General features: G+C 38.4%; 2 protein-coding genes across 4 annotated transcripts; one reads left to right on the top strand and one right to left on the bottom strand.

Moving 5' to 3' along the window:
• Positions 1-619: 619 nt before the first annotated feature.
• On the bottom strand, positions 620-13,789 carry LOC104590867 (splicing factor PWI domain-containing protein / RNA recognition motif (RRM)-containing protein). 3 transcript variants are annotated; one of them, XM_088903361.1, is made up of 9 exons: positions 12,990-13,525; positions 12,406-12,488; positions 11,672-11,738; positions 11,277-11,533; positions 10,960-11,112; positions 3,610-4,030; positions 2,718-3,389; positions 2,029-2,627; positions 620-1,656 (listed from the first exon to the last, which is right to left on the bottom strand). In XM_088903361.1, exons 2-9 carry the CDS (start codon positions 12,409-12,411, stop codon positions 1,405-1,407), a joined length of 2,427 nt encoding a protein of 808 aa, XP_088759487.1. In that variant the 5' UTR covers positions 12,412-12,488; positions 12,990-13,525; the 3' UTR covers positions 620-1,404. The 3 variants fall into 3 exon arrangements, with proteins under 3 accessions (XP_088759487.1, XP_010247930.1, XP_010247927.1); XM_010249628.3 differs by lacking the exon at positions 11,672-11,738 and having other exon boundaries at positions 12,990-13,208; XM_010249625.3 differs by lacking the exons at positions 11,672-11,738; positions 12,406-12,488 and having other exon boundaries at positions 12,990-13,789.
• A 7,813-nt stretch (positions 13,790-21,602) lies between these two features.
• On the top strand, positions 21,603-25,365 carry CYP38 (cyclophilin 38). Its single transcript, XM_010249622.3, has 7 exons — positions 21,603-21,905; positions 22,161-22,451; positions 22,603-22,802; positions 23,397-23,632; positions 24,047-24,189; positions 24,751-24,822; positions 24,915-25,365. The coding sequence occupies exons 1-7, from the start codon at positions 21,744-21,746 to the stop codon at positions 25,140-25,142; spliced, it is 1,332 nt and encodes a 443-aa protein (XP_010247924.2). The 5' UTR covers positions 21,603-21,743; the 3' UTR covers positions 25,143-25,365.
• The last annotated feature ends 1,311 nt before the right edge of the window (positions 25,366-26,676 follow it).

Here is a 26,676-nt window from a genome sequence, read left to right as displayed (position 1 = left end):
AAAACATGACACCATTGCAGATTAAGGACATGTTTGAAAGTGCTTATGTTAAAAACAAGTACTTATTCAAATAAACACTTATTTGCATTTAAAATCCTACTTTTTCAAGTGGTTATTTTAAAAATAAATAAATATTGGGTGTTTGATGGTCTTTTTCTCCAACACTTAAATAAGCATTTGTGACAATTTTATCTTTCATTTTCTTTGAAATTTTCAAAATATACCATGTGAAAGTACTTTCATTAAATTATTTTTATAAAAACACACTTTCACAAAAGTACTTTTTTATAGATATTTTACAAAAGTACTTTTACAAAAAATAATTTTATAAAATTCAACTAAGGATACAATTTTGAGAAAAAAAAATGGAGTGCTTAGAACTTAAAAAACTGAAAATTTGGGCTTAAAAAATAAGCCCTTATTTTAAAATAAACACTTTGAACTTATTTCCCAAATTCCAATAAGTGCTTAGTGGTGTGGTCCCAGCCGAAATAAGCACTTATTCCAAATTAACACTTCCAAGGCCCAAGTCTAACAGTTAGTGAGCTTGAGCTACATCAAATAACATAACAGCTACAGACAAAAAGAAAAGAAATCTGCACGTTGACAACACTAAGAGTAAAGATGGTAAGAGGGAATTTCTTTTCTTAAATGATGATAAAAAATACAGTCGATTGTCTGCAGAAATACTCTAACAAAACAACCAGCCTTGCAGCTCCAGTCTAGTAAACTGGATCCAGAAGTGTCAAGTGTGAAAAAGGAATGCATTGCCTCCATGAAATAGGAAGCCAGTTACTCATGGAACTCTTCAAATATTGAATACAAAAGTACCAATCGTTGGAGAAAATTTCCTTCCAACTCAATTTTATGTGCTTGGTTCCACCAATGAGTTCTTGTACGCTCATGGTTCGGGGAGATGTCGGAAATGCTAAAAAATCACATCTCTTTGATATATATATCTTAGAAAGCCAGAACCCAAGTTCATGAATCCCACCATTAAGAATGTAATGACATCATCAAATCAAGATTCACTACATTTTGGTTCTCAAGGCAAGAATTATAACAGTGTGGTGACGGAGATCGAACCCTAATTCAGGTGAATGTCTAACCACCTCTTAGAGAACTGTTTGAACTGGATAAAATAGATAGATTCACTTTCTTCACCATGTATCCACTACAATATCAGGATTTGATTGCTAATCTCAACTTGATGCACGTTTAAAAAAGAAAAGAAAAACAAGGGCTAAAATTTTATAAAAAATGAAAAAGAGCTGCAAGGGCAAACTTCCTTTCAACCTATGTTTCTTCTACAATAACAATGAAGTCAAATATGTGAGAGATACCAAGGCAAGAAATCATAGGAACGTTACTTATACCATGTGTAAAAAAATAATACCTGGCTTGTCAGGTCCTAGGCTTCAAAGATAAACCTGTCTCAACTTTCTTGATTTCGAAGATGAGCATCCTCCACATCTTGAGCACAAACATCTCCGCTTCATCATCTAAGATAGATTGCAGCAACTCCAGCATTTGAGATGCCTGCACATGATCTTTGGTACTAGACACAATATAGTCAACCAGAGTATCCTCTTCCTCCCCAAGAAACTCGGTTATCTTCTTTGAGATCCAGGGCCTCATTCTCTCATGCAGCTCATGCTGTCAATGGCATGCAGTATGTAAGCATTGTTCCAACGTGATGAATTCAACCATCAAAATCCCGAGACAGCAGATAAAAGGGACATGGACTATTGAAAAAATTATTGATCGCTACGTCTAAACCTAGCCAATCCAGATGGCTAATTTAGACTTTGGGACTAAGCTGACTATGTCAAAGGATAAAATTCTCAATACATAATAATATCCACAAGCCATAACACTCAATTACGGCAGCTATGGGGAATAATTGGATGGGCATATGACGATCTCAGTAGTTGCCTCTTAAGAAATCCTCTCTCAGGACAACTAGAGGAAAAATCACCTTATATGCCAGAGTGTGCATGCAATTAAGCTAAATGTGATGTCACTTACTTTGTCATACACGGCCCAGTTTATCTCATATGAGAACAATTCCTCCTTGGTCTTCGGGATCATATCAATCAATTGTTTTGCATCCAAAAGCTTCTTGTTTTCAGGTGTCTTCAGCTTATCTGGACCATGTTCACGATCCCTATCCCGTTCATAATTCTTTTCTTTGTTGTCATCTCTACTACGATTACTCTCTTCACCATTCCTATCTCGATCCCGCTGGCTCAACCTGTCATTCGATCGTTTACTTCTTTCCCTTTCTGCATCAGGCCTCTCTTCTTTGGGGTTAACATTTGAGATACGCTTTGCAAATTCAGCTGCTGCAGCCAGATTTGGAGATGGTGCCCCTGGAGTAGGTTGGACAGCTTGCAGCTCTTCTGTGGAGTAATCAATAGGAACCAGAGGCCTCATCTTTTTCTCTTTCTCAGCATCATCATCATCCTCTTCATGGAAAACAGAAGGGACAGCAGTCCGCTTTCCAGAACCTACCAGACCAAATCCAAGCTTCCGAGTTGGTGCATTACCACTCTGCCTTGTATCCGTGACAGCAACAGATCCCATGGACGATTCATCAGTAGCGCCATTTCTTAGAATCATATCACCTATTAAATAACAACCCACACCTTTCTCAATAAAAGAAAATAGAACAAATTACCTAAAAACACAAAAACAAAAACTTACAAGACACTCACCTGTGTGATTACCATGATCAGTATCACTTTCATAAGCCTGTTCAGCAGAATCATGTCTACCTTCATTGCTTTCTTCAGGAAATATAGGTTTATCATTTCCATTAATTAATTGACTCTTGAGTTCATCTTTCAGCCGTTGCTGCTCCTCAATGGCCCTCTTCTTAGCCTCAGCAATTTCTTCCTCTTCCCTTAATCTGTCAGCCAAATCATCCTCCTTTTCCCGTTGCCTCTTCTTCCTCCTCTCTTCAGAGGAACTACTCCTGCGCCTTCTTTTTCTTGTATCATCCTCATCACTCTCATCCTCCTGGTCCATGATCTCTCTCCTGCGTTCCCGTTCTCTTTCTTTCTCCCTCTCCTTCTCATGCTGCCGTTGATGCTCTTTCTCTCTTTCTCTAGCCTCCCATTCCTTTAACCGTTCCTTGTACAAACGCTCAGCTTCTCGTATCTTCATCTCTCGTTCCCTCTCCCTCCTAACCCGTTCTCTCTCCCTTTCCCTTTCATACCTTTCTAGTTCTCGTTCCTTCTCCCGTTTTAAATCACGCTCTCTGTCCTTCTCCCTACTCCTCCTATCATATCTTCTCCTGTCAGGTGAGTTTGTTTCTGACCTATCACGCTCATTTGTAGCCTTGTTTTCACTTGTTGTCTCACCATCATTTTTATCTTCTGCTACATCTGCAACATTGAGATCAAAAAAGAAAAAACATTGAACCAAAATTAAAATATAACCACCAATGAGAAAAATAAAAACAACAAATATAATCTGTGTAATAAGGATGGGTTCTGAAAATTGACCAAGATGCCAATGATTCAACAGTCACCATGCCAGAGACCCTCCATCCATCCTTACTGGCACAGACAAGGAAAGCTCTGTCATTCCACCATTGTGACTCACCGCTTTTCATGATATCAACATCCGAGTCCCCATCCCTTGATTTGGTAGGCACTTCAGAATTTGACTTTCCAGAACCATCAACTGGTGTTTGTGGGGGTGGAGGAGGCAGGGGTTTGGTCTTTAACCTCTCCTCAATCATACTTGTAAGCTTCTCCAGGGCCTCCCTGTCAGCTTCTCGATCTTCTTCAGTCACAATGCCAAAGGTGGTACTGTCTTGGTTTTCCTTCTCTGTGGAATCATTCTCATCCTTCTTTGAGTCCTCAACAGGAGGCTTTGGGGTTTCATTCTTCTCAACACCTGGTGCACTTTCTTCCTCTTTCTCAGCACCTTCACTTTCAGACTCCTTGAGTTTCTTTTCCCTTTCAGTTTTCTTTTCAACATAGCGTTCTAGGTATTCTCGTGTTGCTTGGTTAACATTTAGCTGTGTAAGTAACATAATTAGTCCAGCAAACAACAAGAAAGATCAAATAGTGGTAACAACAGATATGACAAATTCAAAGATACTTGATATGTGGCAGAATAGTTCTACCTTCTATTCAACCAATGCATTAATTTAAATCTATACCATTCACATAAGAGTTGCTCAGCAGTTACACTGATGGACTTTCAATTTCACACAAAAAAAAAGTTTTTTTTTAAAGTCAGAAATTATTTTCTGCTAAAACCAACATGTAGTTGGCTTCTCCCTCACAAGCATGGAAAGAATAAAGCTCCTCTAAAGTAATATTGTTTCATGTAGTAACATTAATCCTCAAATAAATGCAAAAGTAGTAAATGCAATCCACAAGTAAGCAGTGAATTGTAGGAAGATAAGAAAGGTTTTGGTCTTAGGAGTATCAAAGTCAACTAGTGAGAAAAATACAAGTAACTCCAAAAAACTGCTATGGAGTTGGAAATCAGTATCTGGAAAAAATTAAAAAGAAAGTCAATACACACATTGTAATGCCTCATAACACTGATACTAAACAGTATTTATCGAAAAAAAACACTGATACTAAACAGAGGCTATCAATTTTAAATTCTGCTTGTTACAAAAAAAAATAGATCTTGCTTTTTTATCAAAAATAAATTGCATATTTTCTTTGTGATGTTCCAAAGTGCACCTCCCAGTTTCAATATTGGGTCCAAAAATAACTGCAAGTATGTGTTTTGAGTGGATATTGAAAACAAAAATGAATTAGCATAGTAGCCCATACAGTTATGAGACTTGGCATGCATATAAAAGTAAACATGGTTGATCGTTTACATCAACAGTTAATAATAGAATGAGTATATAAGATATGCACTGAGGGGAAAAATGCTCTCAAGAACTAAGATATTACAATATGGCTTATGAGACCAGACTATACTTTATATACAACGATTGAAAAAAAAAAAAAAGAAACAAGGATAAAACTAAAAATGTATGAAACTGTGGAAACTCAAGAACAGCCCAACAGCTGATGAGAAAGAAAAATGGCTGAGATGGTTGACTAATGTGCATTGAATAACAATTACTGAACCAAAGAGAAAGACTACATTAGTTAAACCTGACTTTAAGATCATCATCTTCTAACCCTTGTCCTTACTATATGGGGTCTGCTAACATGAATCCTGCTTCACCATCCCATTCTGTTTAGTGTCATATCTACTGTTAAATTGTGAGCACTTTAAGCATTTCTTACTACTTCAGCCCATGTGGCTGTCATTTTTTGTATGCCCCCAGCCCTTATTGCCCCTTCAACTTGCAACCGATCACTTATTCTAATCTGACTCTAAGATGGAATAAGAAATTATAAGGAGCACAAAGTGGAAGCAGGGAGGAACTTGAGAACCCATCAACACGCTCAAGGAAGCAAAAAGAATCACTTAGCAACATTGACTACACTGTTCAAGAAACATAAGCTACTTGCTTGGGCAAAGTTCTCATGCTCGCAGGTGCAAAAAAAGGCCAACCTTAACCAAAAAATTGACTTTGAAAGCAAGAACTAAACCAGGACTGAACCCAGTCTATACCCTGACCCATGACACCCATAAGGAGGGTCATATTGACGTTACTTGTACTCTTGCTCTCCCAGACTGTCCCAAGAAAAGGAGCATCAGACCATCAAGTTGCATGTCTATTATGACAGATCAGGTTAGATTATCTGAAACCTTTTCCAACTTCCTATTTCTAACTTAGGGTTAGTATATTCAAGGCAGTTCAAAGTTCAAACACAGTGCATGCCAGAACTGATTCAATGGGCTGAATAAACATCAGTAAAAACGCACACAGAAAAAGCATTTATTGCTAAACAATGATGTTTGTTACCAATCTTAACAATCATATATCTAAATGACCAAAAAGTATAAATTCATACCATCACAGCCTGTGAATTTCTATAGGGGAAAATGCGTACTCCTTATGTGTTTGGTTGTTTATTTAGGTCAAACAATAAAAGCAAAAGAGAAAGGAACGCAAGTGCCACAAAACAACCCATGGAGGGGCAGATTCAGAGATTGACAGTAACAGGTAGGGAAAGTGCTGGCTGCCCAGGATAGATCCATTAGGGAACAAGTGTGGTTACAAGGATTCATGGGGACTCTGTTGGGATAAAATAGGGTTAAAAGCTGATTTACCATGGGAGCAGCAGGATGCCTAAAAACCTATTTGCAAACCCATGATTAGCATTCTGGAAAGTGGAAACTATGCTATTTATTGGAGGCAAGAAAGCTTATTCTTATACAAGTAAATCACCAGTGTACCTACTTCAAGTCTATATTGCATATTCTAGCTAATTTTGCAGCTAGTACAAAAAATTACAAAGACAATTATTTTAGAAGGTGAAATAATAAATTCAAATGCCACTTGATTGATTGAAAAAGTCTGTTCAAATCTGGTTGGTAGAGTTCTAGGTGTTCAACGTTTAAGAGTAACATGTAACTGCTAGGAAAATTATGGTGGCAGTTTATCAAAGAATCTAAAGCTCTGTAATGAAATGTAATTGCGCAAAACAGGACTTTAGGGATTCAAAGTCTTAAGTCAGTCCACCAGTCCTACCTTCCCTCATTTTCCTGTTGATGAGGTTTGGTGCAGAGCAATACCTCCTAGGGTTGATAGTTTTTGTTGGGAAGCCTATCTGAAAAGAATCAACACTGGTGATTTACTCCAAAACAAGAGACCCAATACTTGTTTGTCACCTCAGTGGTGTGTTCTTTGTAAAGCAGATGGGGAGACTGGTTTTCACCTACTGGTGTCTTGCCATTTTGCGAGGTCAATTTGGGAATGGGCTTTGTCCTTATTTGGTTGTAGTTGGAACCCCCCATCAGACTTAAAAGGCCTTTTTCCCCCTTCTCTTTTCCGGTGGTGGATAAAAAGGGGAAGGACAATGTGGAGAGGACTAAGGGCTGCAGTATGTTGGACACTTTGGGAAGAAAAAAACTCCAGGATATTCTCAGAAGCTCAAAGAGGAGTAGCAGATCTGAGGGCTATCATTCATATTAGGGTGGTACAGTGGCTGAAATCTTTGGAGCTTTTCACAAATTACACTATGGATGACTTGTTGAGGAAGTGGGGTGAAATTGCAAGTTGCACACAAACTAAGTCAGTAATGAGTGTGGCTTGGACCCCTCCACCTAGTGGATTCGTGAAACTAAACTTTGATGGGTGTAGCAGGGGAAATCCGGGACAATCGGGGATTGGGGGTGTTTTTAGGGATGAAAATGGGGTCATTTCTGCCATGTTCTCAGGCCCAATTGGAGTGGGTGATTCCCTTAGAGCTGAGATATTTGTAGTTATGGAAGGAGTCCAAAAATCTAAGGAGTTGAACATCAGGAAACTCTTAATTGAAGGGGATTCAGAGGTGGTGAAGGGTGGCTGATTAAAGATCGCAATGGCTTATGGAAGTACAATAATGAGAGGAGGAAATTCAAGTGGTTGGTGCGGGAGATGGAAGTTAAGATACGTTGGGTTAAAAGATCGGCTAATTCCCTAGCTGACGGTTTAGCTAAACAAGGGGCAGAAAGGGATTCACTTTTTTGGGCCAAGCTGTAACTTTAGTGTGTTTTCTTTCTTTTCTCTTTCTTTTTTTCCTTTTCTTGAGGTTCTTTGTTGCTCTTGGAAGATAAGCGTGTTTGTCTTCCTATTGTAAATCTTCTATTGATGAATTAATGAAAGTGTTATTGATCAAAAAAAAAAAAAACAGGACTTTAGGGAAACAGGAACAAGATACAAGCTCTGTAATGGTCCGAAGTAGCACAATCTTCGAGAGTAAGAGATAAAATAAGGCCGGAGTGGAAACTACCTTAAGGCAATAAAGTAAAGCTGAATTTTGACGGGTGCTCATATGGAAATCCAGGCATCTCAGGAATAGGAGGAGTATTAAGAAACCCTGACAGGAGGATATTGGGTATGTTCTCAGGGCCGATTGGCAACGGAAACTCGCTGAAGACTGAGCTACTGGCATTATTACAAGGGTTAAAGCTAGCCAAACAACTAGGATGTAGACATGTTGAAGTGGAAGGGGATTCAAAAGTAGTAATTTCATGGGCAACAAATAGCAGTCACACCCCATGGACGAAACTCGCTGAAGACTGAGCTACTGGCATTATTACAAGGGTTAAAGCTAGCCAAACAACTAGGATGTAGACATGTTGAAGTGGAAGGGGATTCAAAAGTAGTAATTTCATGGGCAACAAATAGCAGTCACACCCCATGGACGTTTAAACATGTGATTAGGGAAGTGGAGAAGATTGCCAAGGAGGTTGAGGCTGAATTTAAATGGGTCCGTAGAAGTGCAAATGGGCTAGCTGATGGATTAGCAAAACAAGGGGCATTGAGACAACAATTATTTTGGGCTACATTGTAATGAGGGATAAATAGAGTGAGGAAAAGGGATCAACAGTCCCATCATCAAATTGTATAAAATGTTTACAATCTGAATCTGAATTTTAATAAAACACATATTTACTGATAAAAAAAAAGATACAAGTGTAGTAACTTAGTCACATTGTTGTCTCTATGGAAAGGAATCAAAAAAGTGTTTCCACCCTTGATCAAAGGAGCAAGACATTATAAGTGATACATGCAGACTTGCAGGTATGATACTGGTCTGACCTGTGGTGCAGTGACAGACCATTAATTGAAATATTTCCCCTCTATTTAGCAGATGAGCACGGGGTAGTCAAGATCCTGAACTGTTACAGAGAAGACCCTCAAGGCACTATGTAAAATCAAAGACTTAAAAAATCTTAACGATTGAGAATTGATAGATTGTACTTGGCCTTTAAGCATAAGATCAAAGCTAGCAAGTGGATGGTCCACAGCATAAAAAAGTGCTAGTATAGCTGAATGGCCCTTTCTGTAGCATACAAGATACAAGGAATGCCAGAAGTCCTCATGATTAGAGTATAAATAATATCAAGTTTCTGCAGAAATACTACTGCTGCTGCATCAGAGAAGCATGTCTAACAGGGAAACTTTTTTTTTTGGTAAGACTAACAGGGAAACTGCATCCACAGAAAAGTGTCAATGTAATACCATTTTTTATCAATAATGGCAGAATTTATTAAGAATAAGAAACTTTAATTACAAGAGAGGGGGAGGTAAACTTTCTTAACTCCCCCATTTTAGCAAAACAAAAAATACAAGATTAGAAATGAGCCGAAAAGAAAGGTCCCCTATTCACCCCTTGCTTGGCTAACCCATCAGCAAGTGAGTTGGCAGTTCTCTTTACCAAACTGTATTTTACCTCAATGTCCCTAGTCAGCCACTTATTTTTTTTCTTTTCATTGCTGCAGTTCGAGATACCAGAGTTATCTTCCTTTAGCCATCTCACCACCACCTCTGAGTCACCTCCAAAAACCACTTTTCTTAGGTTCAGCTCCCTTGCTCTTTGAGCACCTTCCAGAGCCGCAAGGATCTCAGCCCTAAGGGAATCTCCTTCTCCAATAGGGCCTGGGAACATGGCTATAATAAGCCCCTCTTCATTCCTGAACACTCCCCTTATACCAAAGAGCCCTGGGTTCCTTAAACTACTTCCATCAAAATTCAGCTTCATGAATCCAGGTGGGGGAGAGGTCCAAGAGGGAGAAGAAACCATATTAACTTGGGCAGAATTAGCTATCTCTAACCAATTCCTCATCAAGTCATCCAAGGAAAAAACCGTGAATATGTTCAGAGATTTCAGCCAGTGAGCCACCCTTAAATGTATCAACTCCATTACATTCTCAATGGTTCTTTCCTTTTCTGAGAAGGTACATGAGTTTCTTTCTTCCCAGATAGACCAGCAGACTGCAGCCCTCATACATCTCCACATAATTCTCCATATTTTTAAAGGCCAACTAAAGTAAGAAGGAGAGAATAGGCTTTTTCACATTCAAGGGAGGGGTCCAGCTGCACCGAAAAAGGGAGAAAACTCATTCACATATAATTCTAGCAAATAGGCAAGAAATCAATAGGTGGTAACCAGTTTCCCCTTCAACTTTGCAAAGAATACACCTATGTGGGGATAGACAAGAATTGGGTCTCTTTCTTTGAAGCAGGTCACATGTGTTAATTCTTTCTAGGAATGCTTCCCAAAAAAAACTACCAACCCGAGGAGGAATCTCCAAACCTCTTTAACAGGGAAAGACAGACCACTAGAGGCAGAAGGCTGAGATAAGGTCTCAATGTAATAGCATTCAAAGTTATGGGTCAGTTTGGATGTGCCAAAATGAGTCTCAAAGTGCCTGCCTAAGAACAAGTTAGAAGTAAATAATAGAGCTTTCTAAACTAAGTTTGTCTACCGTAAACCTCATAGTTCATTAATGAGTACAATCTCATCAAATGGAATATTCAACAATTTGTATAGTTGTATATAACTATGAAAAAGGTATACTATTCCACTTCTAAACATATTTAACAAAACCCATATGCAAGCAAAACTATGTACGATAAATATTGTCAAACCAATTTCTGCATATGCTTCACCATATCTGGTTCGCATCATGTGGCTGAAATGTTTATGATCATTAAGGTCAGTTCAAATAATACTGTTACTATTTTCCTTGCACAGATTCTTGCAATGATAGAAATGAAAAGATATGCAAATCAGTTAAGTATGAGCACACAAACGGGTTTAGACTTATTTGGCTTGAGAAGTATGACTGAGTAACATGCATTAGCATCTGGCACTCTTCATGTCTATGCAACACATAACAAGTTACTTAGCAAGTATACCAAACCAGTGCAGGAAGTCTTCCTACCCCCAATGGAGTAGACAAACATCAGTGTTTTGCAGTTGTTATTTTTCTTATCACTGTTTTATAGTCATTAATTCAGAACTAAAAGAATGAACCAGTGCACTACAATAAGATAGCATTCCATATAGAATAACTATAACAGAACCATACCACAAGCTCTTGTCCATCAACATTAAATTTACTTAGCAGACGCAGTGCACGAAGGACACCTTCTGCAGCCTCAAATTCACAGAATCCAAAACCTCTTGGAGTTCCATCACTAGGATCTTGTGCACGTTTCCAACTCTTGACAGGTCCACAAAGCTTCAAAAAATACGGATGCAAAACCCCATAAGAAACAGAAGGGGAAGAAAGAAAGAAAGAAAACTAAATGCAAAGTACTTCAACATTGTAGCTTGTAAAGGATTGAATCAGGAAAATCATCTGTTGTCTAACAATCTAAAATATAAGAAATAAAAGTAACCTACCCGGAGAAGGGAGAGCATAAAATCATTTTCCACAGTTGGTGCTATTTTTCCAACATAAACGGTGGTTTGTGGTTTCTCTGTTGGGGCAACAATAGGAATAACTGGCCTTATAACAGGGGGCACAATCGGTGGAACTCCACGAATCCCTGGAACTGGAGGTCGTGACAATGGAGGAACCACACCAATTGCTCCTGGTGGACGTGGAGGAAAAGCAGGACGGACCATAGTTGTATATGGAGTGGCATAACGTGGAATTCCTGCATGGATGCAAACAATATCTATGCAAACTTGTCAGAGAAAGCCTAGAAACCATATATAATGATCATAGTCTTCCCAATAATTGAACTATTTATTTAAAGAAGAAAAAATTTGACAAGTCAACCAAATGCTTTTACCACACAATACAAGCATATTAGAGATGGGCAGCAAGGCATGGCAACTATCACCAGCTGAACAGATAACCTGAAGGAAAATGGGGAAAACAGCACCCAGCTTATAAACTATAAATGTAAAGTCAGCTTACCTTATATATCTCCTTGAACAATAGTATCCTTCAGAAGTTATCCCAGGCACTAAATGTGAAATTGAGCAATATGAGACATGCAGCGTCTCACTCAAACCAAGGGAGTTGTTGATACAACACTACACTACCATGTTCCATTGCCTTTGAATACCATAGAAGTCGAAAAGAAAAGGGGAAAAAAGAAAGAAGAAAAAGGGAAAAAAAGAACACGGCAATACACTAGAAAAGAAGCAGAAAGATGGACATAATGTAATGGGGAAAAAAGAGATTGCGATACCTTGTAACACAAGCGCAATGAGCACTCAGTTGCTAACATGATATGCTGCCGCAAATCTAAAACTCATGAAGGCCAAAAAGAGAAGTATCCTTATATCTAACAGAAAATAGCTTAGTAGGAGGAAGATGATAAAACCAGCCACTATTTAGTTTCGAAGACTTGAACACTTATATTTACTGCCAAGGACTGACACAGTTGTTGGCATCATGGACTTTGAGTTTTGAATTTCCCGAGTATAGTTTAAATTGCCAAAAATATAAAATAGAAGTTTTCACCATAACAGTGCAACTTTATCAAAATTCAAGAAAACTAAGAGAATTTATTCATACCAACATAGGTGTTGTAGAAGGGGATCTTTAAAGAACCGCAAGATGAAGCCTTCCAACCTTTCACACCGTGATCAATCAAGACACTGTAGGAGAAAACATCCTGTCATCGATACCTCATGCATCCTTTATCTAACGAATAGGATTTTTCACACTCTTTGTGTACCTTTCTCATTCAAGAACTCCGCCCAACTAAAGCCAACCACTACAATGATTACTCATAACCCGTGACACTAAACTCAGGCAACCTTCTCGTTGCGGACGAGAATCTACTCTTCTTTTAGCTGTTCTTCGTCAACAATTAAAAATGTATCTATTGAGCACGTGATCTAGGAAACCAGGCCACAAATAGCCAACCTAGAAGTTATTATGGCCAGGGTCAATATCTAAGAACAACCTATCTTCCAAGTTCGTAACAATTCAATACAATAAAATTAAACCCAGAAGTGTGAATTTTACTATCCACGAAAGACGTGAGCAAGCTAGGAAAAAAAAGGGAAATTTAACATGCGAGAAATCGTCCACTAAACTCCAAACACTTGCTTTTGAGAATAAAAAGTAGATAAGGAAAAAGGATAACAACCCACCAGGAGGAGGTATAGTGCCCTGATGTGCTGGAGCAGGAACAGCCAGGAATCCGTTGGGCATTTGCGAGTAAGGTCTCATGGCAGGATTGGGGGCCTGACCGAGAGGAACCTGGTACATACCGGTGGGACGTAATGGTGAAACTGAGACCGTAACCGAACCGGCTCCGCTTGGCATGCCTGGAAGCATAACTGAAGCAGGGTTCACTCCAGGCGGTTGAACACTAGGGTTCTGAATGCTAGTGCCCTGAAAATTAGGGTTTTGTACATTAGCGTTTGGGAGGGGAGAGAACTGCGGTATCGGCACAGGAACAGGCGCCACGGGACGAAAGGACGGGGCGGGAGGAAGGATAGGTGCAGTAGCGATCGTCGCTGGGGGAAATGATTGGACTGGAGGGGGAATTGATGGAGTTAAAAGAGGATGATTTAAATTGGGATTCTCCGGGGCGGGTTGAGATGCAGCTACAGCTGAAGTCGAAGAAGGCACCGACGGTGCAAGAATGGGAGGAGATGGATCTGATTGATTTGATTGTTGGATTGGTTTCTCGGCTTCTGAGGGCTCTGCTTTGGCCTCTAGGGTTGCGGGAGAGGATGGAGTAACTTCCATTGGAGGGATCTGCAGCACGTTGCGTTCGGGGAAGTGGGCTGTAAGCGTACCCTAAACACCTTTGTCTTGGTCTATTGTCTATTTGATATTCAGATTTTCTCAATGGATTGATTTCCCAAATGCACTCACTGCTGTCACGGTTCTGTTTGCCTTCTGATAAGCTTCGGCGAGAGGGGCGGTAAGAAATAAGAATACAATCACAGAATTGGCATTGCGGGTCGGGTTTACTAAGCTGATACTCAGCTCCGATTATACATGGTCTTCCCGGCAGGGTTTCTTTACAGTAAATAAGATGGAAGGTCAAGATTTTATATTAACTTCTGCACAAGCTGGGTGATCAACTGATCATTGCCTACCCCCTCCCCCTGATCCATCTGGCCCGCAAATTTCCAATCCTGGGCTTATCTTTTGATTCGAAGGCCGGGCTCCTGTATGTCCCATAATGTCTGGGCCCAAAAGGCCCAGCTTATGATACAGATAAGTGCTCGCTTAGGCTGGGCCTAAACTCACATGAAGCCCGTTATACCTAGTGCCAGGCCTAACCCGGTCCATATCTACAACTACAACTACAAGTATGCTCATGCCAAATCAAAGGCGTATGTCTCATGTCTCATGTGGAGAAGATTGTGTAAATAGTAGAGCAGGGAACCCTTATCTCTCCCAACCATGCTATGCTTAAATCCAACTAGACGCATATTTTTGGGCCCAGAAATAAGTTTTTCGTCGAAGCTAATCTGGCCTAGGCCCACATCAGGCCTGTGCACAATGCTGGCTCTACATGTTTCCCTTCCTTTTCCTACCTTGTTTTTTCAAACCAAATACAACCTAAGCTACCTTCTTCTATTTAAAGTACAATGTGTAGCATGAGAATTTAATCAAATATGTTTTTCCCAAGCTATTTGTAGAGGTGCTTTTATAACTTAAAACTATGAATGGTCATGGACTCATGGTAACACTTGTTTTATCACAACCATGTGAATGTTTACATTTATTGATTCTATTAAAAACAATGGTAAACAACAACTTTAGTGTGAGTGTGTGACAATTAGGCTGTGATAGATTATTGATGAGTCGTCATGGTGCAAGATTAGGGGTGCAAACGGATTGAATTTGAATCAAATCAGGCAATATCTAAATTTAAATCCAATTAGAAAATTCAATATCTAGATTTGATTTGATATTCGATGGGTATTGAAAATAAATGTCCGAATTCAAATTTGATTAAATATTTGATTATTTGATTCAATTCAAATTTGTTCGATTAATTATTTAGGTAAATAATAAATATTATAATTATATAAATTATATAGATATATAAGGGTGAATTGTTGAAACCTCTCATCGAGTTTCTAGTTGTTGTCGAAACCTCCCTTGAAGTTTGATAATTGCAATCACCTCCCCTAAACTTTGTGACATAGTTGCAAGTAGATTCCCTTTTGTTAAAATCCTTTAAAAAGAGGCATGAAAAAATCCAAAACACCCATGTAGTTATCTTTCACCAAAATGTTTATTTGTTTTAAATTTTCTCTTCATATGAATTGTTAGTTGAGACCCCTCCCATATCTTTTTTTTTTTAAATTGTTTTGTTTTTCAATTTTGCCCTTTTGTATCAATCACTTAAAGGTAAAGCTTAAATTTTAAATTATCCTTCTTATTGTTATATTTTTCTGTAAAAAAACAACTTCAATAGTAACTGCATGAGTATTTTGAACATTTTCATGCCTCTAGTTAGTGAATTATAACAAAAGGGGGTCTAGTTGCAACTATGTCATGAAGTTCAAGGGAAGTGATTGCAATTATCAAACTTCATGGGAGGTTTTAGTAATTTACCTAGTATATAAATTATTATTATTATTATTATTACTATTTAAATATTTTATATAATGTATATAATAATTAAATAATCAGTCAATATTTGACATTTATCAAATCGAATAGTGTTATATCCAAATTCGATTCAATTATGTCAAAACTCGAATTCAAAATCAATTTCTCGAATACCATTGACATCCCTAAACAATATAAGTAGGATGTTATTCTTCAAAAAGTCTTTTTTCAATTTTCAAATTGTTTCCGTTTTGCTGTTTTTTATTTTTGAAAATGTTATGTGCAACACACATGCACTTTTACTAGTTATTAGACTTGCCTATGGGCCTAGCTTGGGCTTAACTTTTACCAAATATGAATGGGCCAGGCTTGAAGCCCAAGCATGAAACTGTGTACAACTAATCCCCAAGCCCAACATGTGAACAGGTCTACTAGTTATTAGGAATCTACCTATTGAGGCTACAAGGGTATTAACATTTTTTTTCTCCTTCGTTGTATGCAGTAGCATTTTTTTGTTAGTTACGAACAAGGAGGCTTTTTACATTTAAAAGTTGTTGATGTTGATCATTTCCATAATATTTGTAACATGAAAATCCATGCTATGTTTAATAATTATGCTCATCATCAACGTTATTACTTTAGATGAAGGAATACAATTAAGGGTTCGTTTAATTCGTAGTTGGAATCGGAATAGTCCATTCCCATAGTCTGTTTGGTTCAGACAATAATGAAAATGGAAATTAAAATCAGTAGGAATGGGATTCCATTCCCAAGAGAGGGGCAGAGAATGACATTCCAGCAGAAATGGCAATGGGGTTTCAATTCCGGCCAACCAAACAGTTTGAATCGAAATAACCCATTCTGATTCCAATTCTATATTCCTATTCCTGCAAACCAAACGGACCCAAAGTTTCATTGTAAATAGGATTATGTACTGCAAGTTGAAGATAAATACATTGATTGGTATGGTGCCCTGGCATTTTATGACAATCACAATATATATTTGACCTAAACCCTCAAAGAAGCAGGTTTTCAAGTGGCCTCAATTGAAGTGTAATCAAATGTCTTCCTCGTACTAATTGGGAGAGTAACTATCAAAGTGACACTATGAGTAAGGTAAGCCTTCTTATGACTATCATGTCACAAGGGAAAAGCAATATGCTTTAAAATGGAAGAGTTAACTTGCTAATAGTTGTTTGCAACAACACTTCATTTACTATACCAAATGGTAGAGAGTTTACAATTGGATTGAATCTCCCCAAGTGAAAATCTTGTTCAATCATCTTTCCAACAGTGACTATACATTTGAAACACTTGAAATCTTGATGCTTCATGAGTGAAGAAAAATGGGAGCTCACATTATCCGCCCCACAATGCTCCACAGCACATCCCCGTCATGTATTGAGAGCATCTCCCGATGATGACATCATCGGTTCTGGTACCATCATCGGGAGATGTGCCCAATACACGGCAAGGATGTGCTGTAAGGCATTGTGGGGTGGGACGTTTGTGGGGCGGAGATGTGGTCTCAAAAAATGGAGTTTACAACGTCTTCTTGAATGGCTCATTCATCCCTTTTAAAGGCAAATGGATCTAGTCGATCTCCATTGATATGCACACTCAGCAAAAGTTTCATACAATGCTTTACTCGTGCTCTCCAATGTCTCTCTTATCAGAGCCAAATCTATGTCATAATCAAACCAACTAAAGAAACACGTAACCAATTGATTCCAAATTATTTTTCTTATCTACTTCGAGTGGTACAAACCAAGTTAGCGTTTCACCCTCCAAAATTTGCTAAATTTGATGGGAACGCTCTCATCTATCTCAAGCTAACAACCCTCGCCCGTGTACAGGGGGCATTCAAATGTGTTTCATTTCTACAAAATCCATTTTCAATTTGACTACATCATCACAAATGGATGTAGGAATAGTTCGTGATGGCAGATCTGGAATGTTTTCTTTATCCCTTTTTTTTGTAATATTACAAATAAGGTTTTCTTTTTTTAAGAAGGTTTATTGCTTCACGAACAATGTCATTACATTTTTCAAGCCCCTTCATTCATAATTTTCCTTTGTGGAAAGAGTACAAATGCAAATATATACAAAATAATACAAAATTTCGCACTCGTAATTGTGCTCCTTCCAAACTAAGCTTCAAGAACACTGCCTTCAATAGGGACTTAAGGTCCGTTTTGTTCGAAATTAGAATTAGAATCAGAATAATTTATTCCCCAAGTCTGTTTGATTCAAAGAGAAATTGAAATGGACATTGGAATCAATCAGAATGGGATTTGATTCCAAAGGGGAAGGGGAGATTCCATTCCATTAAAAATGGGGATGGCATTCAGGTTCCACCCAACCAAACAATTCGAATCTGAATGGCCCATTATGATTTTGATTAATTTACGTCCTCTGTCCCTTTGTACCAGGCCAACAGCAGTTTGCAACACTAGGCTATTTTTCCATTTTAAACTTAAAAGTGATTTTTAAAATGATATAGCAGGTTGGTATTGATATAGTACCCCCAAAAAAAATCTGCACAAAGGGGATAGAAGATGTGAACTCGTTATTGTAAGGCCTTAGAGTTTCATTCTTATATCTCTATTTTTTTTTCACTTAAAAAGGCAAGTTTCGTTTTTTCCATCTATACTTGTTGAATCAAAGGCACCATTTTTTTTCCAAAAAGGAGTGATATATTATATCTAAATTTTATATGAACCATAAAAAATATGTAATGTAATAGAAAAATATATAAGATGAGTAAAAAAGCAAGTGTACTCTAACACATATCTTTTAAAACCGTATCGGTCAGTGATATGGTTATCGGTTCAAATGGTTTGACGGTTCGTCCCAAACGACCAGCCCATTTTGACAAAAAAATTTAAAAAAATCAAAAAATGGTCAAAAGCGTTCGAATCGTTTGAACGGTTCAGCGATTTGCTGACCAAAATCAACAGTTTTGGGGAAAAATGAAACCAGTCAAGTGACCAGTTCCTGGTTTTTCAGTCCGACCATTCGGTCTGGTTTTGAAAACCATGCTCTGACATATACGAAAAAAAAAGGAGGGGGGAATTCAACTTTAGTACCCTGAATTTTGGGGGTAGTGTCAAGTTAGTACCCGAGCTTCCAAACGTGTCATTGTAGTACCTAAACATTCAAAAAGTGTCAAGTTGGTCCCTATTGTTAATCGACTGTCAGTTATCTGTTGAAAATGTCAAAACTACCCTTCAAAAGAAAAACATTGTTCATTGTCTTCTACCTTGAGACTGAATCGGTTATCTTCAAAGAAAAATAGAGGAAAAAAATACATGAAATATGGTAGAGGGAAACAATAACTAAAAGCAAATAAATAACTAAACAATAATGTGTTTCAAACCTAAAGGTAGAAGACAATGTCTTCATTAGTCTATAATCTCAAATACCTCAATTGGTTCAGTCTCAAGTAGGGGTGGCAATTTTTCACCCAACCTGCTCATTTAAATGGTTGGATTGTGGATTCGTTAGCCTTTTTTTTTATTTTCTTCATTTGAACTAAATAATTTATAATTAATGCATTAATCTTCTATTAACTATTGACTAAATTTAGTTTTGTCTTGAAGCAACACACTTCACCCAACATAAATCCAAGTCAATTTAACCCGAGCCCAATTCAGTTCAATGCATATGACCTGATCCAACATATGTCGATACGGGTCGACCCGAATCTGAATAGACATCGGGCAAGATGGTTCGGTACCGCTTGCTTTGCCCGATCTGGGTCATCTGGTCTAATCAATATTTACACATACCTGGTACAAGCCGGTCTGGGTTGACTTGAGTTCGAAATGGTTTCGAGCAAGATGGCTCAGTGCCTGTGTGTTTGCTTGGTTTGGATTGTCTAACCCGAACAATATCTTCATAAACTGACCCGAATATGGACCGTTCTGATTTGCTTACATTGACCCGCTCCGGGCCAGTCGATTTGGTCCCAAACCCATACACAAACCTGATGTGATTAGCTCGAAGATAATCCAATTAGATAGTTCAAGTTGGTCTGACCGATTTGAACCTAAGTGGTTCGATCAATCTCGAAATTTGAACATAGTCAAATGGCTTTGCCGCTTGTGTAAAAATAACATGCATGTAATATGATTTGAACCTTCACCACTTGTGTAAAAACAACATGCATGTAATGTGATTTGAACCTTACCACCAAGTTATGACCAACTTATTTGTTAAGAGAGAGTTAGTTTGTTTTTTTTTTAAGTTCATAAATATAAGATTAATGGGTTTGGGCGGGCTGGATTGGGTTAAAAAGGGTCTGGGTTGAACCAACCCATTTAATTTTATATAACTAGGTCATTAATGGGTTGGCGGGTTAGATGGGTTGGATTGAAGCTCAACCCGAACCAAACCCAATCAAACCCGCCCAATTGCCACCGCTAGTCTCAAGGTAGAAGACAATGAACAACGTCTTCTTTTGTAGGATAGTTTTGACATTTTCAATAGATAACTAACGATCGGTTAACGACATGGACCAACTTGAGTGTTTTTTAAAATTTAGGTACTGTAGTGGCACGTTTAAAAGTTTAGGTACTAACTTGATACTACCCCAAAGTTCAGGGGTACTAAAGTGGAATTTTCCCCAAAAAATATAACAAAAATGGCATGTACAAATAGTGAAAATACTGATCTGCTCACCGCTGAACTAGGGGAAAAGCGATCCAACCTCTTGAGACCAAATCAGCCCCCCCACAAGATTGCCCCCACAACGTCCCACAGTACATCCTTGTCGTGTATTGGGAACATCTCCTGATGATAATCTCATAAATGATGTTGTCATCGGGAGATGTTATCAATACACGACAGGGATGTACTATGGGACGTTGTGAGGGGCAATATTGTGTGGGGGGGGGGGTGATTTGAACTTCCAACCTCTTATCCAACTTTTAAAATATTGATTAGTGCCTCGTTTGGGAGGGTTTTGCTGCTACAACTTCGGTTTACGATATTGCAAGATACGCCCACCACATAAAGCCAGGAAGTTGCTTTTGGCGAAAACCTGCAAAAGTCAAAAAAATATTATTGTTGGGCTAAAGATTCAACTTTCCAACTCACATAGCACTTCTCACACTGACCTCACGGTATGCACCAGTTGCACATGGAGAACATCTTTCGTAATAGCAACCTAGTAAGTTTTTATTCATAGAAGATGTTCTCAATACACAATGGGATTCGATGTAGGGACTTGTGTGAGTAGGAGATCCCAATTCTCTGGTGAAGATAGTTTTAGGTATAAAAGCCATTCAAAATAGCTTAATCAAGGAAGTAACCCTCGCAAATAGCCTCTTAAGCTCTCATCGACAGGGATCTTGTCAACTCAATTGTAGTTCATTCCATGCCAACAGAATAACTTGATAAAGTCTAGATTTCCTATCCACACGACAACTCTACCCACACCTATCCATATAAAATTGCAATCACACATGGGGAACATCTCATCCTCCAAATATAGTTCGTTCCATGCCAATAGAATAAATTGATCGAGTCCAGATTTCCTAGCCATGACAACTCTACCCACACCTATTCATATAACATCGCAATCACACATGGGGAACATCTCATCCCCTTACATGTCATCATGCATAGCGAGATGTTTCCAAACCACAAAGGTAGTGTTTTGTGGGTAGGCATGGATTGTGTTTAGAACCCGTTGTTGATCCAGCCAATTGAACCACTTGAACCATCACCTGATCAAGATTTTGGGTCTGATTCAAGTAAAATTAAAATTAAATTATAAAATATAAATTAAATATAAAATAATACATATATTACATATAGAATATAATTATACATTTTGTATTGATAAAATATATGTTTATAAATACTTACGGTCTCACCCATTAAACCTGATCAATCGAACTGATGACCCGCGACCCTGAGGCAAAACCGGTTCAACTTCCTGATCGGATTTTAAAACATTGGGCGTGGCCGCATGGGTAGAGTTCTTGTGGGCGGAGATCCGGACTTCCGGAGTCAAATTGACCTAAACACCCTCTACACACTGATCGAAAAAATTCGGACTCGGTTCGATATCTTATCGAAATTGTGATTCGCGAAGATTCGGAGTCGGATCGATATCTTATCCAAATCGTGAGGTTCTGAGATCTCATCAACGATTACATTTTCTGACAGCGCGCATCTCGTCCAAAACCTTATCCCTCGGTCAGCTCTCACTGTCTCTCTGTTTCTGCAACTTTTAAGCACTGCTGCTTTGCACTACTTCAGATCATATAATTTCTCTTCTAACCCGTCTATCTTACCGTGGGATCCTAATTTACATGGCAGCCATTCTCTCCTCCCACTTATGCTATTCTCTCGCTACTTCGAAACGCGCCCACTCGAGGATATCGACGAAACACACAGCATGCGATTGGATTCCACGGTTTAAAGTTCAATGTTCTTCCCAAAAACATCACCGATTTCAACTCGATCACAAACAGGTAATCCTTTATATCCCATTCGGCTTCGAGAACCCCTTTTCTATCCATGATTTTTTTTTTCGGTAATAGTTATCTATTTCCAGTCAAATTTATTAATTTATTAATTACTTCTGCTTTTCGAACCCATGGAATCCACAAATTGTTGGTGAAAGTAGAGAGATTTCCTTGGTGATGGTTTTCACGAGGGTTTGAGTTTTGTTATTAATTAGTAATATCAGCTAAGTTATTTTTGTACTACATTGCGTTGTTGAGCAGAAAGAGAGCTCTTTCTCCTTAAAGGAATGTGCAGTTTCTATAGCATTGGCGTTTGGATTGGTTACGGGTACACCATCAATGGATTGGTTTGCTTACGCTTCTCCGACTGGTCCAGCCCTGCCTGATGTTTCGGTGTTGATTTCTGGACCGCCAATTAAGGACCCGGGAGCGCTGTTGAGGTACGCCTTGCCCATCAACAACAAAGCTATCAGGGAGGTCCAGAAGCCCCTCGAGGATATCTCGGAGAGTCTGAAGGTCGCTGGGCTCAAAGCTTTGGATTCTGTGGAGCGAGTAAGGATGCTCAAGCTTCTTTGCAAACTAGTCTGTTATTTTTATTCTTTTTTCAAATCCATCTAATGTCGATAGTTTTAATTGGATTTTAATCTGCGAGATATATGAGTTAGAATCTAAGAGGTGTATTTTATCTATTTGTGAATGATAGAATGTGAAGCAGGCCTCTCGGGCTCTTAAGCAGGGGAGAAGTTTGATTCTCTCTGATGTCGCCGAGTCAAAGAAAGAAAAAGGGAAGGAATTGCTTGACAAGCTGGAACTTGGGATGGAGGAGCTTCAACAGATTGTGGAGGACAGGAATAGGGATGCTGTTGCACCTAAACAAAAGGAGCTGCTTCAGTACGTCGGAGAGTAAGTCAATGGCAACTGATTTTAGAAAGAGTTGTTCTTTACTCCTGCATATAGCTACTGAGACACTTGGGTGGATGCTTGCATCCTTCGTGGGAGTATTGAAATTCAACTAATTCTGAATGGCTCTCCACAGCACATATAGCATTTGGAGCATGTCAAAAATGTGCACGAAGTTTCACTATACACATTGATAAATCAAGTGGCAAAGGATGGTTTGTAATTACAAGATAATAAATAAGACGTTTCTCCTGATCTATTATATTTACAGTTAGATACCGATGTTCTGGTCCAGGTAGAAGCAATACAATGTATTTTGATAAACCAAATGCTCAGGTTTGTCATGATTGCATAGATGTGTCACTCAGAATTGAAGTTCACCATGGGTACATAGATGTGTACCTTTTTCTTGTATATTTGATATGTGGACTTGTATAAGTTGTTTGATGACATTAGCTGAGTCTCTGCTGATTCTTTTGTGCTTTCCATATGGTCAATGATTATTAAGGATGATTTGCTTCTGTGAGAAGTATATCTTATATACAGCCTTGTCATTGACTGCAGCTGAAATCTTCCTGGGGCATTGGATTTCTGCAGTGTTGAAGAGGATATGGTGGATGGGTTCCCTTATGATGTGCCCGAGGAGTACCAAAGCGTGCCTCTTTTGAAAGGAAGAGCAACTGTGGATATGAAGGTTAAGGTCAAAGACAATCCTAATTTAGATGAACGTGTATTCCGTATAGTGCTAGACGGGTACAATGCCCCTGTAACAGCTGGAAACTTCGTAGACTTGGTGGAAAGGCACTTTTATGATGGGATGGAGATTCAAAGAGGTAACATCTTTATTGAATTTATTGTCATTACCTCAGCTTTTCAAACAGAAAATTAACCAGATAGCAGAACAGAAAATATCTTGTGAACTACATTGGGGATTATAATTAGGTAATTTAAATTCCATGAGACATGGGTTATTGATGACATCAACTGAGAGATGAAAATGTCGGGATCAAGTTCGAAGGCTGGTGTATGATGGAGCTTGTGAGCTCTTCAGTCAATAATGTATGATTAGCATCATTATCATACAAGCATTGTTCCAATTATATGGGGTCGGCTACATGAATCCCGTTCTGCCATTTCGTTCTTTTCAGTGCAATACATACATATCGCATGCATTCTACTTTGCATATAACCAACTATATGTTAAATTTCTCAACTAGGCTTAAAGGTTTACTTGGATTTTGCTGCAGCGGATGGCTTTGTAGTTCAAACTGGAGACCCTGAAGGTCCTGCAGAGGGTTTTATTGATCCTGGTACAGGAAAACCACGCACAATTCCATTAGAAATTATGGTCAATGGAGATAAAACACCTGTTTATGGCACTACTTTAGAGGTAAATCTCTCTCCGTCTCTGTCTCTCTGACAGGAAAACTGGGATCTGATTTTCAAGTCCTAGATATAACTTAAAGAGTCTTTTCTTCTCTCAAGGGAATTCATCTGCTCTTACCCCATCCTGTCAGACATGTTTATATGTCACATTCTCTTTGATTAAGTCTCCACTAACTTAATAAAGTATTAGAGGATCCAGTATCCCACAACTGCTACTTTGTAAATTACTAAATTAAAAAAAAAAAAAGACTCCACTGTTGGGTTGAATAGTTCAATATCCTAGCAATTTGCTCACTGCTTGTGATGTCCTAGCATTCACTCTGTGCATCACTATGCATGTCATCATTTAATACCAAGAACCATCCTGCTTACATTCATTAACCCATTTCCATCTTGAACTATTAAATCTTGTTGGAGCTGTTATGTTTGCATATCCATATTTCATGTTCTTTGTTATGCTTGCAAGGAAAAACCTTGTTAGCTTTCATCACATACATTTCTTATTTGTTCTTGCAATGCTAGTCTCATCCAATGGGATCCAATTCATTTTAATGCATTTCTACAGGAGCTTGGTCTATACAAAGCTCAAACAAAGCTTCCTTTCAATGCATTTGGAACAATGGCCATGGCCAGAGATGTAAGTATTCATTCTCACACCCATTCTGGCAATTTTTTAGCTCTGGTTTATTTGTTGATTTATTTTTCTACCCTGTATACTTTTTGAGACAGGAATTTGAGAACAACTCTGCCTCAAGTCAGGTGTTCTGGCTTTTGAAAGAAAGTGAATTGACTCCTAGTAATGCAAATATATTGGATGGTCGGTATGCAGTTTTTGGATATGTTGTAGATAATGAAGATTATTTGGCAGATGTCAAAGTTGGAGATGTTATAGAGTCAATTCAAGTTGTCTCCGGCCTGGAAAATCTAGTCAACCCAAGCTACAAGATTGCAGGTTGAGTCTCTCTGAAATCTTTCAGGTAGATGTCAATTGAGAGCCCATGTTTTGACCATGAATTCCCATAAATCCTTTGTTGGTGGGCGATGTGGGTCTTTGGACCATGACTTTTCGTTCGTTATTGAATTGAGTAGCTTTGTACCAATTAATTTTCTTTCTCACTCTTGAGCCCAACTGTGTGTAATGTTTTTCTTTTTGAATTCAATATAGTTATTTATCAGTTAATTTCTTGAGTTCAATAGCATTTGATGTTGAGTTTTGTTTGGAACAATCATCAGGGAAAATTTTTCAAGTTTGATAATCTGATCTTAGTTCGGTGCAAGCATTCAGAAAAACTCATGAACATATAACTGTACAAAACTCACCAATGAACATGGGTATAAGTTATTCTTCTCATGGAAGGGCAAAGGATTCTTGGCCTTCAGCACGTATGGAGGATTTGAACTCCATTATAAGGGAATAAGGAAGGTAAAGTCCAATTTATCCTTTTTTTTTCTATGGAAATTTATGGTTTTCCCCAATGTATTGTTCCAAACCCCCCACTTGTGCTATAGTACCCCTTGAATTGTGATAAATCCCCACACTTGTCATTGTGCCCAACTATACAAACTGTAAAAATTTCTAAGGTGGAGGAATCAATAAAACCCCCCTTTTACTATTGGGGGTGGAGTTAGGTTTTGTTGCTGCCAAAGATGAGGTTGAGAGAAACACGAGAATTTTGCTGGTGTCCAAAGGCCGATTGGTCGGACCTGTAAGCAGGGGAAGAGTTCATGTCAAAGGCCCTGAGTGTTATCTCAGGGGTAGAGATTTTGACAGTCAAGTTAGCCAAGTGCTAGAGAGGGCTCGTACTAGGCTTGAGACGATGGCTCGGAGCTTAATCCTTAACAGCCAAGGATAATTCTCTTGGGATTCTGAATGCAAGAGAATCAAGCGTCATTACCTTGAAATGAGCACCCCTTTTTATGGCTGACCTTGCCTTGGAGTGATTGGAGGTAGTTGGCGATGTGCAGCTAAGATTTAATTTGCCAATGCCACATGACGTGATTTGAGGCCTGTCAATTATACCTACATCAGGTTTGTATCTATAAAACCAACATCTAAGGTGTAGGACATTGACAAAGTCAATCAGTCCTCCCCAAATAAATCATAGATAAAGAAATATGACACCATGTGATGGGGTGTAAAAATTGATTTTTTTTTTAATTTTAAATGAAAAACACAAAATTCTAAAGCCATTGCGAATCTAAAGAGAATAAGATGACGTAAACAAATGCATTTTAGAATATAGTATACGGGTTTTAGACTATGATATTGGAAAAACTTACAACAAATCAACTAAAGCTAGATGTGATATTCATCAAAATTCGCATGGTGCTTTGATGGGTTAAAGCTCTTCTCATACCATGTCTTTTCATGTTATAGATTTTTCCTAATATAAATGAGAGAAAAAAACATAAAGGGGGATCTCCAAGAAATTTACAAAAAGTACTTTTCCTCAACGTTACTTTCTATCAAAAGTAGCACAGCCTAAGGCAC

The sequence above is a fragment of the Nelumbo nucifera genome, chromosome 4, assembly GCF_055504915.1.
Source record: "Nelumbo nucifera cultivar China Antique chromosome 4, China Antique-T2T, whole genome shotgun sequence".
Taxonomy (NCBI): Eukaryota; Viridiplantae; Streptophyta; class Magnoliopsida; order Proteales; family Nelumbonaceae; genus Nelumbo; species Nelumbo nucifera.
The sequence above is the reverse complement of the archived record's forward strand: the minus strand, read 5'-3'. Positions and strand labels throughout refer to the sequence as shown.